The 14,853-nt window shown below is 43.0% G+C and overlaps 1 protein-coding gene across 2 annotated transcripts in view; it reads left to right on the plus strand.

The window, feature by feature from the left end:
• Window positions 1-14,853, plus strand: part of TRABD2B (TraB domain containing 2B) — a 297,375-nt gene that overhangs the window by 148,990 nt on the left and 133,532 nt on the right. For both annotated transcript variants that reach the window (XM_074876097.1, XM_074876098.1), the window contains exon 3: window positions 13,332-13,478. In XM_074876097.1, coding sequence (XP_074732198.1) covers window positions 13,332-13,478 — 147 coding nt within the window. The remainder of the gene's footprint in view (window positions 1-13,331; window positions 13,479-14,853) is intronic.

The following is a 14,853-nucleotide window of genomic DNA, read 5'->3' on the forward strand; positions in this document are numbered from 1 at the left end:
TACAAAATATAAACATGGGGCAAAATTCACTGAATTAGCAAAGTACAGTTGGGACAAACTAAGCTGACCAACTTCCATCTGCAAAGAACTTGGTCTATAAAACCACCTGAACCTACTCCCCATCTTACCTACTTTAGGGAAGGTAAAAAAGATCATGAGCAGGCAAGAAATGTGGAACAGATGTTACCTTCAAAATGAGCTGATCCCCCACAGATCTGTTGAGGATGTCATTTCCTACCCCCTGCATCATCTCCTTCTCCTCCTCCAGGGCGTGCAGGCAGGATTTCAGCGGGTGTAAATCATCAGAATGATGCTAAATTACACAAGCTGAGACTGGCTCTGAAACTCATTGTGCTCCTAGGAGTTAGGCTTAAGAAGTTACATCAAACCTGGAAGTGATCCTCTATGCTCTGCTTAGTACCCACACCGCTGCTTTGGGATTGTTTGTTAGATGTCTTCCCTACTGTCCTGAGATAGAATAGTGGGCTGAAACCCCTGAGCTCTAGCCCCACAGTCATGATTACGCAAAAGGCAGCTATTTATCTATATAATTACAGGGCAACAGCAAAGAAATTTGCTTTGGGGAGTTGCTTTTTTTCACCTTGGGGGCTCCAGGACTTGTCAGAGCTGTGTACTCATGTGTGCTGTCTTCAATGGTTGTAGGATTTCTGAGTGAAGCACAGCTGTAGAGGGAGCAGCCTACTGAACATTCATGGAGCATTTCAGGGGATGACAGAGAGTGCTTGCTTACATGTGGGTGTATTTACAGAGCATCAGTGTTAAATGGGCAAAGAAAAAGAGGGGAGGGGGAAAGGATTTTCTTGGGAGTGCATTTAAGGGGTGGGGAGATGTGGCTAATGGGGTAGAAGGTGAACCTGAGGCTTATCTGTTTCTCAGGTATTTTCTCTACTGTTTTTGTGCGTAGACCAGAATAGTGCCTGAAAACAGTATTAATTACCTTTTTTTATTATTATTTATTTATGTGGGGAGATATCCCAGCTTCAGGAATATTTGAAGCTGTGCAAAGAATATACTTCTAGATCCTTTCTTCCTAGTTAGAAGAAAAAAGAAAACCAAAATGTTACTTAAATGAAGTGCTTTCTTCAGAATTTGCCAATTTATGTAAATGTTTTAAAGCAACATCTGATTCTTGTCTCTAGTGAGGAGAGCAGAAATCTGTGAAGACTCTTCTTAATTCCTTAGCAGCATATCCTCACCGGTAGCCGGTTTCATAGGAATTCTCTGATTGGAGTGGAGATTGTTTAGTCCAGGCTTAAAAAAGCTTCAAACAACAGGATCTTTTAGTTCCAGTGATAATGAAAATATAGCAGTTATAGCCGTCTCTTAAAAGATTACCTCCCATAATTCATAAGCAACAGAATTACATTGAGGGAGCCTAATATATAGTAGAAAATAAAGTGTCTGTATTTATCGTTCTGACCTTGAAAGTTAACAGAGTAGTTTGTTACAAATAATGAATTTTATAAATTTCTTCTATCATGGCAGCTTGACTGTGAATAGATTGCAGTTTCCTTGAAGCTATTTGTTAGCTGAACTTACTTGCTGAATAATTGATGTAAATAACTTGCTGAATAGTAAGTAATTATTCTTGGCCTCTGCTTAGTTTGAAGGCAAGTGCTTGGCTACACGTAGATGATATTAGAAATTTGAGCTGCTGTTATTTGATGGGTAGGGTCACCTTCCTTCCCTGGCTAGCTGAATTTTGAATAATTTTTATTTAACTTGCTTCTTCCAGGCCAAAATTCTGTAGACTGCAACAGGGCTGTAACACTACATGGGGAACATACAGCACTCCCCAGGCCATGAGGACAGCAGTGTATAGATCTGATGCCTCCTTCTCTTGCCCATGTGCGCTGAGCTCCAAAATAACTTTTTTTTTTTTTTTTTGTCTTGGGCATCTCTGCCTCTACATTTGCCCTTTGCTGCATCTCCCTCAGAACGGCAGCTGAAGCAGGAGTTGCTGCATTTATTTCTTGTTAAACTCCTGGCTGCGTCTGTAGCTTTTCCTATCTGTCCCCTTCGACAGAGGACCTGGGGATGTGGCCGGTGGTTGCTGCTCCTCCAGCACAGTGCTGGCTGGCCGCGGGGCTTGCAGGGAGGGTTGCAGCTCTGTGTTAAAACATCCATGTATCAGCCGCAGCGTATGGATCGGTGAGAGCATTTTAAAGGGTCATTTTCTGCTGCTCCGCAGAGGAACCCCAGCAGGCTGCCTTTGAGGAGCATGGGGGTGTAGCTCCAGGCTTACACTCCCGCAAAGCGCCTGCTTGTCTTCCTAGTGAATTATGATTGATCACCTTCAGTGCCCTTTCCCAGGCTTTGATAAAATACGCCTCCGAGCAGTTGTCTGTAGGACTTTTGTGGCCATCTGTTGTTACCCAGGGCTGTAACGTCACTGCCTAATTGTGCTTGCTTTTTGCTGGACAAGGAGGTGGCCTAGGGCATGGGCTGTTCACTCACATGCTGCTTCTGCACCCAAAAACCCTCTCACTGTCAGCAGGAGGATCAGGGTGAACCCTTGCTTTTGTACCCAGGGACGCTTGGTCACTGTAGCATCTTTAGTCACAAAAATCACGCTGTTTGTGCTGGGCTCTTTCTTCTGATACTTTTAAGGAAATGAGCCTTTTGCTCGGGCTGCTGGTGTGATGGGCAGTGTGCTACGCACCCCTTGTGCACTCTCCCTCTCCCAGAGCTGCTATATCAAAGCACGAAGGGCTGGAGCTGCTGCCAGTGCTCCCCAAGTTATGTGGTTTACAAGGTCTGCATTACAACGTTGAAGCTGATCCTGAGGATGCATCTATGAATTTCTAGGAGGAAAGAGGGGCAGCTCTGGTGAGGCTTGTGCCCCATAGCAGCTGGCGCAGGTGGGATCCCATCAGCTGTCCTGATTAACCACATGGGTTTTTCTCTAGGTGAGGAAGACCTGAATTGAGCCAGCTGCAAGAGCAAGCCCCGTGTTTATTAATAGACATGGGGTATCCCATGCTTGTTCACAGTTTCCTCCAATGACAAGAACATCTTGCATAATAAAATTAGCTCAAACTTGAGATAATTCTAAGCTAAAAAAAACCCACAGTCCAAAATAAGTATTTATCCCTGATGAGTTCAGTGTCCTGCTTCCTCTTGAAGGTTTCCTTTTCTCATGCTGTTCCAAATCTTGACTTTCTCTTTTTTTCTTTTTTTTCCTTCTTCTTTCCCTGCTGACCTCATGAGGATGCAGTCACCTTCAGGCTTAGGAAATGTTCCCTTTTCTACAGCTGCCAATTTGGTCGTGCTCACAGGGAGACTGGAAAACTGAGACAGTTGTTGCCCCAAAGTGTTTGTCCTTGGCCAGAGGTTGTAGCTCCATCTGGCCTGCTGGAAAGTGCTCCCCTTCCTGATGGGCTGTGATTTATGCTCCAGCATGCTGACGTATGTTGAAATTGGCACCTGTTTGTGCTGATACCCAGGGCTGGGAGTTGGAAATTCAGGACATATATCTTTATGTCCCCTTCAGCCATTCTTGCTGCAGGAGCAGCAGTCTGGAAAGGGGCCGTGCTGGCATCGAGAGGTGTTAAGCTGGGATGGCTGAAGGAGTTAATCTGCTGCCTCACTGTAATATAATAGAAAGAAAAACATGCCTGTGGGGCTAGTCCATTTTACTATGTAGCTTCAGCTGGTAATTAAAAAGAAACAGTTCAAAATTAAGCAGTAATATGAATAAAACCCCAAATTAAATACACCCAGGACAGGTTGCATTTTTCAATGGGTGGATGCTTAGCGTATCAGGAAACCAGTCTTTTTAAAAAAATATCTCAGGCTGGGTGCCTAAAACCGGGAGTTCCCCAAACCCCCCAGAGCTTTGCTTTTTTCTGTGAGGGTGCCCCTTTCATTGCAGCTCACTCGTCACCGGGGCCAACTGGTACGCTCTGCTCAGGGCATGTTCCCACATTCCTCCTGTTACGGTAGAGACAAAAAAGTAAAATCGAAACCCCAGATGGGCCCGGTAACAATTTTACTTGCAAGTCAAGAGCGCAAATGTGGTTTCAGGTTCTTGGGAAGGATTTCATGTGCCTCCTTTGAAGGTGATGATCCCAAAAGCAAGGACAATGTGCCCATTTAAGGTGGAGGAAAGCGATCGTGGGCACTGCCCTTCGGGCATCCTGCCAGGCATCAATTTGGAGAATGCAACTGCTGAGCAAAGTAGCAGGCTGTGACCTCCTCTGTGCATAGATCAGGCAGCTGGCTACTCTTAAATAGAGTGGTGCAACCAAGCACAGTGATAATTTTGAGGTAAAGGCATGGGGAGCAGGGAGGTGGGTGGGAAGGGGTGATAGGAGAAGAGGTATTTTCAACCACAAGTTCCCCAACTGGCAGATTTCCAAAAGATGGGAAGTGTTGTCTGAGAAAAGCTCACCCTCTGCTCACCTCATTTCTTACATTCTTTCCCAAAGTATCTGTTACCAAACACTTTTGGGGGGTGTTGGACTTATCTGGGATGACTGCGCTTGTTTCAATGACACCTTTGGAGCAACATGCGACAGCCCCTGCAGCACCTCTCCTGGAGCGCTGTTCTCCACAAACCTTCTCACAAACTTCTAGTGCGCACAAAACTCTTACGTTATGTGGGGGCATTTCCCTGACATTGAGGCAGCATTTGGGTTTCTGAATATAGGGGTTTGCTATTGACTAGTAAGCGGTGAGATGCCCACAGGACAGGAATAACTGCGTGGAGCCAGAGGCTGTGCCAGGCTGGCTGGGGCCATGGCACAGGAAGGAACAGAGTGGGGACCAAGGGGCATGCAGGAGCCAGGCTTGCAGCCAGGCCCAGGGCATCACCAAACAGGCAGCAGAGCCATGTCCAGTTTGTCCTGCTGGACCACTGCCTGCTTTGTCTGGGTGAGAAATGTCTCTGCCTTCCTCTACACCTATGGATTTCACATGGTCTGGAGGTGCTTTAGACAGCCATCATCCAGTATCACACAGTTCATTTCCTTTCTTGTTGAGGAGTTGGGTCCATTCACGTCAGTTGAGCACTCCAGCCTTTTGTCCCCATAATGGTTTTTCCGATCTCTTATGAGTCTGTTTAAAATCAAACCCGGTTGCCAGCTTCTCAGCCGTGGAAGAACTATTATTCTTCTGCCACAGATTAACATGAAGGGTGTAAAGAAAGAAGCAGAAGGAAACAATTTACACCATCATGTCTGACTTGATTAAAAACTAATATGGGATTTTTAGATTACTGGTAGGCATTTCATACGTTTGTTGTCTAGCAGGTTAACAGACCTTTAAGTCACATAACTCAATAGCTGAGGTGAGTTCCAAGGAGAAGGCATTTTCTTCTGAACGACTCTTGGTTCAGCTATAAACAAGAAAAAAAAGTAATTGTCTCCCTTAAAGAGTGTGGTCTTATGCCAGAGGTATGAATTGATTTTACTGTCTGTTTACCTTGTTGTTTACAAGAGCTAAGACTGCAGTCCAGAAGTCTAACTGGTGGCACTTGGACCTGCGAGCCAGCACTGCTGGGCAAGGTGCTGGTTACTGGAACTTGTTGCACTTCAACCAGAAAAATACTTGCAGAATGAGACTGCTCAGGGTGTAACTCTTTTGGTGCAAATATTTAGCCTTCTAGGTAGGTTTACTCATCAAAATTAATCATCTGAACTCAGCAGAACTGAGAAACTGGACCTGTGCAACAGAACTGGATGCCAGTAAATCCTGCATACAAAACCCACGAAAGCCATACATTTAGGCGGCAAATTCAACAGAGGTAATTCTATCCCTTCCAGTGTTTCAGTTTTCATTAAGTTGCAAATCCTTCCTCCCGTTATTTCTTAATTTATTTGCCTAAGCTTAAATCTGGGCATTGACCAAAGCAGAGAGTTATCCTGCAGAGTTACTGCTCGCTTGCACTATTACTGGTTGGACATCAAGCTGAGTTATTGGCAAAAGAGACAGTGCTGATGATGTGGTGAGGGCATTGAAACTAAAACATACTTACACCACACAAAAGGGGAAAGGATGGAAATTCCCTATCAAAGATCTGTTTTCCCCTTCCCTTTCTTCTAAATTAATCTGCACTCTGTACCTTTAGAAAGTAACACAGTTCACTGCATTTAGAAGAAAAGGTTTTGTATCTTATCCTTCTTCCAATAGTGCCTGTGGTACAGCTGCTGCTGACTTCAGTTTGCAAATTTAAGACCTTGTTTTGGGGTGTTTTGACCTATTTAAGGTGGGTGTGGTATTTATAGTAGATGTATTGGGAATGATACAATGTTTCTAAAGTGCTGTCAAGACAGAAATTAATTCCATGGTCTTTGTTGTCTTAATGACCTTCTGCAAGGGAAGACTCATACCTAAGAGCACAAACTATAGCTAGCTCCCCTGTTCTATCAGGTAACCCACAAAAACCCCAAACAACAGCTCTCCAGGCTCTGAGTTAATGGTGTGCCTGCCCCGGCCCTGCTGAAGCCAGGAACTTGGTGCAGAAGCAATAGTATAGGAGGGTCAGCCCAGGGAATGTGTGAGAGCTGCTGTCAACCAGGAGAGCCCTTCTCTGGTTTGGGGATCTTGGGGCTAAGGGAATGGTGATCTCATTCACACTGCAGTGTTTTCTGTCTAGAAATCGTTTCTGTTGTTTTCGAATGCTTTGATTCAATCAAAACAGAAAACATTTTAAAAACTAATCTGACTTTCACACATGCAAGTTCATCGTGGGAAGATTTGCATAAAGAGAAAAGTCGGGAGGCTGAAGTCAAGCTGTTGGAAGAGAACTTCGGCAGGAGCTTTGGGTATGCAGGGCTGAAGGCTGGAGCCCCAATCTCCCTGCAGCTTTCTCAGCATCAAGAAAACGAATCTTAGTCCCGGGGCTGCACGTTAGTAACGTGACTGCTCCGCAGCAGGCCATGCCTGTGTGTCACTGTCGTGGCGAAGCTGGTAGGATAGATGGTGGTTAGGGGTTTCTCCAAGCGCCTTGGTCAGATTCAAACTGTTTTATTAAACTCGTTAATTGGCAGTTTGAAAGGGAGGGGGAAAAAGCGAGGTCCTTAGGTCTCCCTGGTCAGTGCCAAGCCGCAGACTGTTAACTACTCCTGCCTTTCAGAAGCAATAACTGCGGGTTTGGGGAACATATGGAACCAACTAGCCGAAAGGCTTTTATGAGGAGCTTTAACAGGGGGCACGGTTTGTGAGCAGAAATTCCAGTGGATGAGTTAATAGTTTCACTTTCCTTAGCTGTCCCTTTATAGGAACAACAACAACAAAGTCGGGTGCATTCCTCCCACAGCCCCAGCTGTACAATGTGCCGATGCATCCAGGATTTCGTTTGGACACTGGGGGAGTCCTTTAGTAGGTCCCTCAGGACCTGTTTTTTCAGAGCTATTTCCTGATGCTGACCTCATTAGGTGAGTTTCACAGCTCACTAATTCCTAGCAACAGCACAAGAGATTCAAGGAAAGGGGAAACCCGTCTTCTGGAAACCAATGGAACTGAACAGATTTGGGCAAAGACTTTTATTGCTTTTCATTAATCTGGAAAATCAGGGACTTGAGTTTTCTTTTCTTTTTTTTTTTTTTTTTCCCAAGTCACTATTTTGACCTGAAACTGTGTATTTGATTTTCTATTTGAGTACAGAGAAGGAAAACAACAAAAGAAGAACCCCTGAAGAACCCTATACCTCAATATTTGTGGCAGTTTGTTTTGAACCAGACAGGCGGGTGGGCATTTCTTTTCCAGAATTGCGCTTTGGACACTGACAGGATATAGTCACTCAAACACTTCCAGTAATGCTTATTTAGTATTTGCATTGTGGTGGCACATGTCCAAAAGAGAGAGCAAAGGAAAACAATAGTTGCCTGCTCAAGAGCTGACATCATAGTATGAAATTTAAGTACTTGTTTTTGTGGTATTGTTATTAATCATGGTTCTATGCAGGGGTCATCCTGTAACTCCAGCTACTGGAGTCCTGTGAATGCAATGTTTGTAGTTCAGCCTTGGTAAGTTTAGGACTGGAAAGTCCTTTCTCCCCCATCACATAAGAGTGAAATTTGTCTGAGCACCAAAGTTTGGCCTGAGAGTTTTCTCAGGGTTGCCTTTCATTTTCAAGACTCATGTATAGCAAGCACACCAGAAGAACACAGGTCCATTTGTCTTCAGCTTAACACATAATTTGTTTCTTCTGTTGTAATTCCTGAATTTGTTGTCTATTTTATTAGCAATATATTTCATAAGAAGGTTTGGGACCACTCAAGTATTTTATCTGGTAATAAGGTTTCCTTGCCTTATTTTCGGATGGTCTCTTAGATGTCCCCATGAAGCTGTTCTTCCATTGTGGCACCATTTGGGACCTTAGTCATACAAGCTGAAGAGGTGGACCTGGCAACCTTTTCACTTGGTTAGAAATCCATAGTATTGCCTCCTAGACGAGGTGACAGGCACGGACAAGCTGCTGTCAGAGCTTGTCAGAAATTGATTTCTGACAAAGCATATGAGCATTCAGGACAATCAACCAAAGTCAACTCATTCACCTATGCAAAAGTATTAAAAATATAGAGCTGACAGGGTACAGCTAACTCTGCATCCTTGAGCTGATGTTCAGTAATGATCATGGCAAAGAATCCATGTACTGAATAGCATCTTTTGGAAAAGTAAGCATCTTATTTCTTCTTTCATGCCATTCAGGACCTTATGACCAAGAGACCTCACAAGCAGCTGACATAAACCAGGCATGACCATGATGCTGTGTTTGATGAGGGTTAACTTGTTTTTTGTTTTCTGGGCTTTTTTTATTCTCTTCAGCTAGGGACAAATGCCCATAAGACGAATAAGGAGAAATCTCTCCTATATAAAGGCCATGATTTCTTCTCTTTAGCTATCACATACAGCACTATCATGTTCCTGGCCTTCAAGAGCCTTCAAACATCCAGTCTGAAGTTGCAGACTTGTGGCACAATAAAACACAATACATGAATGTTTGTGAGAGCACCTTGGAACAAGTGGGATTTTTATCCAGCTTTTCTCCCAAAACCAATGAAGAACACAATTTCTGGTGGAAAGGCTCAAGTGTCCCTAAGCCCAGTCTATTCACTTCACCTCCCTATTTGAAAAGGTGGCAATGCTTTTTTGGATCTGTTTCTGCGGATTGGGTTTACTTGCCTACAAGCCAAGTCTCATTAAAATCTCACATAAAATCAAAGCTCCAGCCTCTCCCATGGGCTTGCAAAACAAAGTTCAAACTGTCCCAAGGCAACTTGCACAACTGCTGATACTGACGCTTTTATGCAATTCCAGCCTTGAGACCCGATGCAGTTGTGTCTGCTCACTTTATATGAGGGGTTTGGAGGTTTTCTAATGTTTCATCTTTTTTGAAGTTGAAAGTTAAACGCCTTAAACATTCAAGTTGATTTATATGTGAGGTAGACTTTTGTAACCCATGCCTTCCATTCATGTCTGACTCCTGGCTCTGTAATCCAGAGGCATGTTGGGGAAAAATACTGTTTGAGTGTCAAGGTAATCAGTAAAGCTGTTAGCTACGGTCTTCACTGGGCTCGTTTGGTCTGTAATCAAGGCCTGCAGTGAGCTTGCACATGAGTGGCAAAGGCTGGTCTCTGTGAATCTGGTTGCAACTGAAGTGTCCGAGGTCATAGAGGCAAAAGAGCAAAGGTTAAAGCAAGGCAGCAGCACAGCTGGGTGATGATGAGAACAGTTGGCACGAATATAAGAAACAGCCCAGTCTTGTTCACCAAGAAATGAAACTTGGGCCTCCTGCACACCTACCCCCTGCTGGGGATCCCTCCATTCAAGTCACCAGTGATGCAAGAGCTCTCCCCTGTCCCAGCTCTGCTGCATCCCCTCTGACCTTCCCAGGGCAGAAATGGCTGCTCGAGCCCCCTTGTCCTTGAGATGGCCATAGTCTGTGCAAAAGAGCTCCTAAAAAGTCTGGACCAGTGGTTCCTGGCACTATGTAGGATTAGTCATACGCACTCTCTTAGGCAGTAAAACAGGACCGATAGGTCTGCCCTAAGGGCTGAGTTGGTGTCTCCAAACACCCAGATAAAATCTGTATGTTGGGCTGCTGCTTTGCACAAGACAGTGACACTGCTCGGATAAAAAGGCTTCCTTCTGACAGGATAAACCCCTTTCTATTGTCAGTGGTTGATCAGTCGCAAGTGGGGGCCAGAGGCAGCCGTGCAAAAATGACTTTCAGAGAGCGCCAATGTGAGGACCATAAATTGTGCGAATAAAAATGCACTTTCCCAGAGCCAAAGTCATAACTTCCCATCACTTCCCAGAACAAATACTGTCTGCTATATTTATTAGGTGGGACTGTGTATAGGCAGTTGCTCTAAGTGTGTTTATTTTGAAGTCATCAGTTGTTCAGTAATCTCAGGCACCTCTGGGAGATTTAACTCAGATAGAGGTTTAGGCTGGAGGTCGTGGGGTCACTGATACTAAGATAGAGAGAAGGAAAGAAAACAGCATTGTTTTTGTGGCATTATCTGAACAGTAAGGAAAAATAAATTCAGGTTTTAAGATGGCTTTAACCTGACTCTGAAGGAAACGGTCTACAAATCCAGCCAACGAGCAGGTGGCTGTGACAAGACCCCACTTCTCTTTGTTTTGAGCTGCCCAACCAAAAGCCATGGTGGTTATGTCTTGATTAAGCAAGACTTCTCTAGAAAGCTGTTTAAGTGGTTACAGTTTTCCTTTAGCATATTCAAGTGTTCGAGTTTCTAATTTTAACTTCCCTCCTAAAATAAAATCTCGAATTGCTTTTCAAACAGGAGTTTGAACGCAGTGATGAGCTCCCCCACAGTGGTAGCAGCGTGCTGGAGGTCAGCTGATGGTCAGCATCACCTTCAGGTCCCAAACCTGCTCAGAGGCAGAAAGCAGGGACATAAACATCCTGACACTAATGAAATCTGGGGTCCGGTGCATGGGGGTCCATCTGCTGTTGTAAACTCCAGATAACTCCTCTCTCATGTGGAGTCTTTGGTGTCTTATAAGAACTGAACTCGTACAGTAGGCTTTTCTGTAGCCTGGCACTTATTTTCAAGGAACATATAGGCAATTTTCTTTAAGACCTCTAACCTCCTGCCAATGTGACTGAAATCAGCTAATAGGTTCCAAATTTATTAGGAGGAGACAGACAGACTGACCCAAAGCATTAATGCACAGGACTGGTTTCCCCAGGATGCCAGAATAAAAAAGAAAAAATAAAGGAAAAAAAGGCATTGGGAGTTAAGTAAGATTTGTTTATCGCCTTAATATTTTATCATAAAACACACTGTCTTATCCTCAGGGTTTGTTGGTGGTTTGTATATGTGTGTGCCTGTGTGTATACATATTTTTGTATATAAAAATCCAGCAACATCCATTGTTTAAAAAATCAAAAATGAGAAGGATTTTACTAAAAGCATTTTGGAAAAACCTCTGCTCTGAGTTTTCCTGTCAATGTTTTTCTAAGCTTTTATTTTTATTAGCCAAAATGTTTAGAATCCTCAGGAAATCCTGGGATGAAGCATTTCCTCTTAGAGCTGTTGCCCTTAGGGGAAAAAGAAAAAGCTGAGATCCTTTCAAAGGTTAGAAATTTTTCAAACTGTATTTTTTGCAGATTTTTTAAATTAGAGAAAAAATAAGTTAGGAAAATGCTTAACTTTAGGCTGTGGTCCTGGGAAAGATTGATCTCTTTGTAGAAAAGCCTGAAGAGACCCTTAGATCTGGACAAGGAAATCTTTTAGGCTTGAACCTTAATGGGGAACCGATTGCCGAATTGAGGTATAACAGGTTCAGTTGAAAGACCATTATTATATTTTTTAAAAGTAAATTAAAAAAATAACATTTACTTTTCCTCAACCAATTTGTGTATGTTTGTTAGCATGTAACCTCTTTGTATTAAGAGGCTGTTAATGCCCTGGAGATACTTTTATTTTTATTTTTTAAAAATCTCAGATCATATTTGTTATATACGTGAGATTTTGCAGGAGTAAATCCAATTGACTGACTCCTTTACTTCAGATAAACTTGAATCATACGGGAATCATAATTTTCAACTAATAAGAACTTTCATCCTGCAAATGCCTATGTACATTGCTATTTGTAAACTCCTCTGGGGTTCACTTCTTAAAGTGGGTTCAGTTGCTTAAAGTTAAGACAGTAAGTAAGAATATTTGTCACAGACTGCAACCTAGATGGGACGGCTGGAGCTCAGCATGGGTTACTTTACCCAGATTTTCATATGATGGTTATTCTTTGGGGATGGATAGGGCACTGCTGTTATAAATGAGACAAGCTGAAAATGTGGTGAAATACAAGGCTGAGGGATGCATGAAAAATGACACATCAGTATAATTTTTCAGAACTCTGAATTTGTAGTCACTACATATCACTTTATTTTAGGAAAACTGTGTTTGCTTATTTATATAATTTGTGACAAACTGTTTTAATGGTTATTCTTCTGATTTATTCATCTACTTTTTATCAAGTTTCGTTGGAACGTTCTTGGAAAGCTGAACATGAAAAGCCCAGACTTGGTGGTTCAGTAACTGGTATAAATTACTCCTGCAGTCTATCACAAATATAAAAAGATTTGTGGTAATTCATGTGAAATTTAGAAGCCTTTTTGGTAATGCAAGGAAAAAAATTAATCTTCAAGGATATTTATTTTTTTGGATACCTAAATTTAGAGAGTAGAGTGCTTCTGCTTGTTTGGGAGGGGGACATCTGACTAGTTTGCTGGGACAGTGTTACAATTCAGTATCTCTGTTCACTTTCCAAAAGGGTGGGTGAAGGTGGGATGACTAGAGAAGGGAGACTAATAATGAATTTCCTAAAGTTTCTGCTACTAGAAGCATGCATAAAGTCCCAATACAACAACTGTGACTTCAGAAGTTCAGAAGATTCTGATTTTTATCAAAAACCTTCCAACTGAGTTTGGGTTTTGGATTTAAGCTAGCAGACAGGAAACAGTCAGAGGCAATAGAAGTTTCCTAATTTAGGGGCTTTTCCATTCCAGTGTCTCTCATGTAACCAAGTTGTCAGCACAGATAGCCTAAAAGTTTTCAGACCATGACCTCTGAGCAACGTGTATGTGTTGTGAAATACTTTATGTGGAATATCAAGGCTTTTCTACTAAGGTCTTCTGCTAGTAGGGGACCTTGTGTCTGACTCCCCTTCCAGTTGGGAATGCCTAAAGACCAGCCCTTGTTACTGTGGGCCAGAATGAGTCAATAGACTTCAGGTGCAGGAGGGTTTTTCAAAGTTTGGCCTTTTATGCTTTGCTGCTTTGATTCCTAATATCTTTAACTTCTCTGTTTTTCTTGTCTGTGTTTCTACAGGTGCTGTTTGCTCTAAACCAAACTCTGCTCCAACATGAAAGCCTCCGAGCAGGTAGTTTGCAGGCCCCATATACCACTGAAGATCTCATCAAGCATTATAACTGTGGAGACCTGAATGCTGTCATATTCAACCATGACACTTCTCAGGTAAGCAAAAGTGTTTCAGGTGGGCCATCTAATTGAGAACAAATCAGCTGTTTTAATAGCAACGTCCAGTTTATCACTTTATACTCCATCTCCTCTTTCCCCTCTTCCTTTTGCTGCCCTGTGTTTTCTTTCCACACATGCCTTGTTTGCGTGGTGAGAGAGTGGGGGTTCCTTGGTATTCCTTGGGCTCTAGGGAATTGTAGAATCATAGAATCGTTTAGGTTGGAAAAGGAATTTGAGGTCATTGAGTCCAACTGTTAACCTAGCACTGCCAAGTCCACCACTAAAGCATGTCCCTATCTGCCACATCCACACGTTTTTTAAATACCTTCAGGGATGGTGACTCCACCACTTCCCTGAGCAGTCTGTCCTGACAACACTTTCGGTGAAGAAATTTTTCCTAATATCCAATCTAAATCTCCCCTGGCACAACTTGAGGCCATTTCCTCTTGTCCTGAGGCGTGTTACTTGGGACAAGGAATGGACTGCCTGGAAAACTTTCCTAGGAATGTGCCTGAAAAAAAATTAATCATGGATGTTTGTGGGGCTGTTGAATGTAGTCCCCTCATTAAGGGGGGGAAAAAAAATCTTTGTAATATTTGAGCTTATATATGAAGAGGAAGTGAACCTTATGTAAATACTCTATAAAGTAAATAACTTCTCAAACATGTCATAATTCAATAATTTTGTATGTGTCTCAGGCAGCCCTTCAGTCTCTGTTTATCTTAGTTATCCAGTGCTATTAAAAACTCTCAATGGAGCAGAAATCTGCTTTCCAGACCAGTTTGATAGTTCGTGGCAAACTCTGAGATTCTTGTTTTATATGTTGGTTCCTCTTTCTCCTTTCCTGTTAATTCTATGGGAACTTGGTCTTTGGATGTCATCTCCTACCTCTCCTTTTTTTGATAAATGTTCCTATGTTCCTGTCTCAGGTGCAGTGACTTACTTGGAGGGGACCTGTATAAACTTTGGCAGCCACAATATTATATGTGTTTTGCCAATGAAAGCCTATTAAATCATTATAGCAGTTTACCATTAGCAAATACAAATCAAGGATAATTATGTGACTTCAGGAGAGAACTGGGATAGGGTAAGCTCAGTCTGTTGACTGAGGCAGAGGTCTCTGAGACATTTTCTCTTGCCATCGCTATCTTGAATTGCACAGGGCTGTGTGGGTCATTTGTTTCTCAGAGGCACAGCTGGGAAAGCGAGGAGGGCCCCAAGTTGGCTGTAAGGTAACAGTCTCCCAGCCACACTCCACGACATGGGTGTTTTCCCAGGGGTCTTGTATGCCCCTCTGAGAAGTTCAAGGTAGAAATGTAAAAGACACCCAGCTGCGGAGCTGCAATTCCATGTCACCTATCACAGAACTAGC

The sequence above is a fragment of the Strix uralensis genome, chromosome 8 (genome assembly GCF_047716275.1).
Source record: "Strix uralensis isolate ZFMK-TIS-50842 chromosome 8, bStrUra1, whole genome shotgun sequence".
Lineage (NCBI taxonomy): Eukaryota > Metazoa > Chordata > Aves > Strigiformes > Strigidae > Strix > Strix uralensis.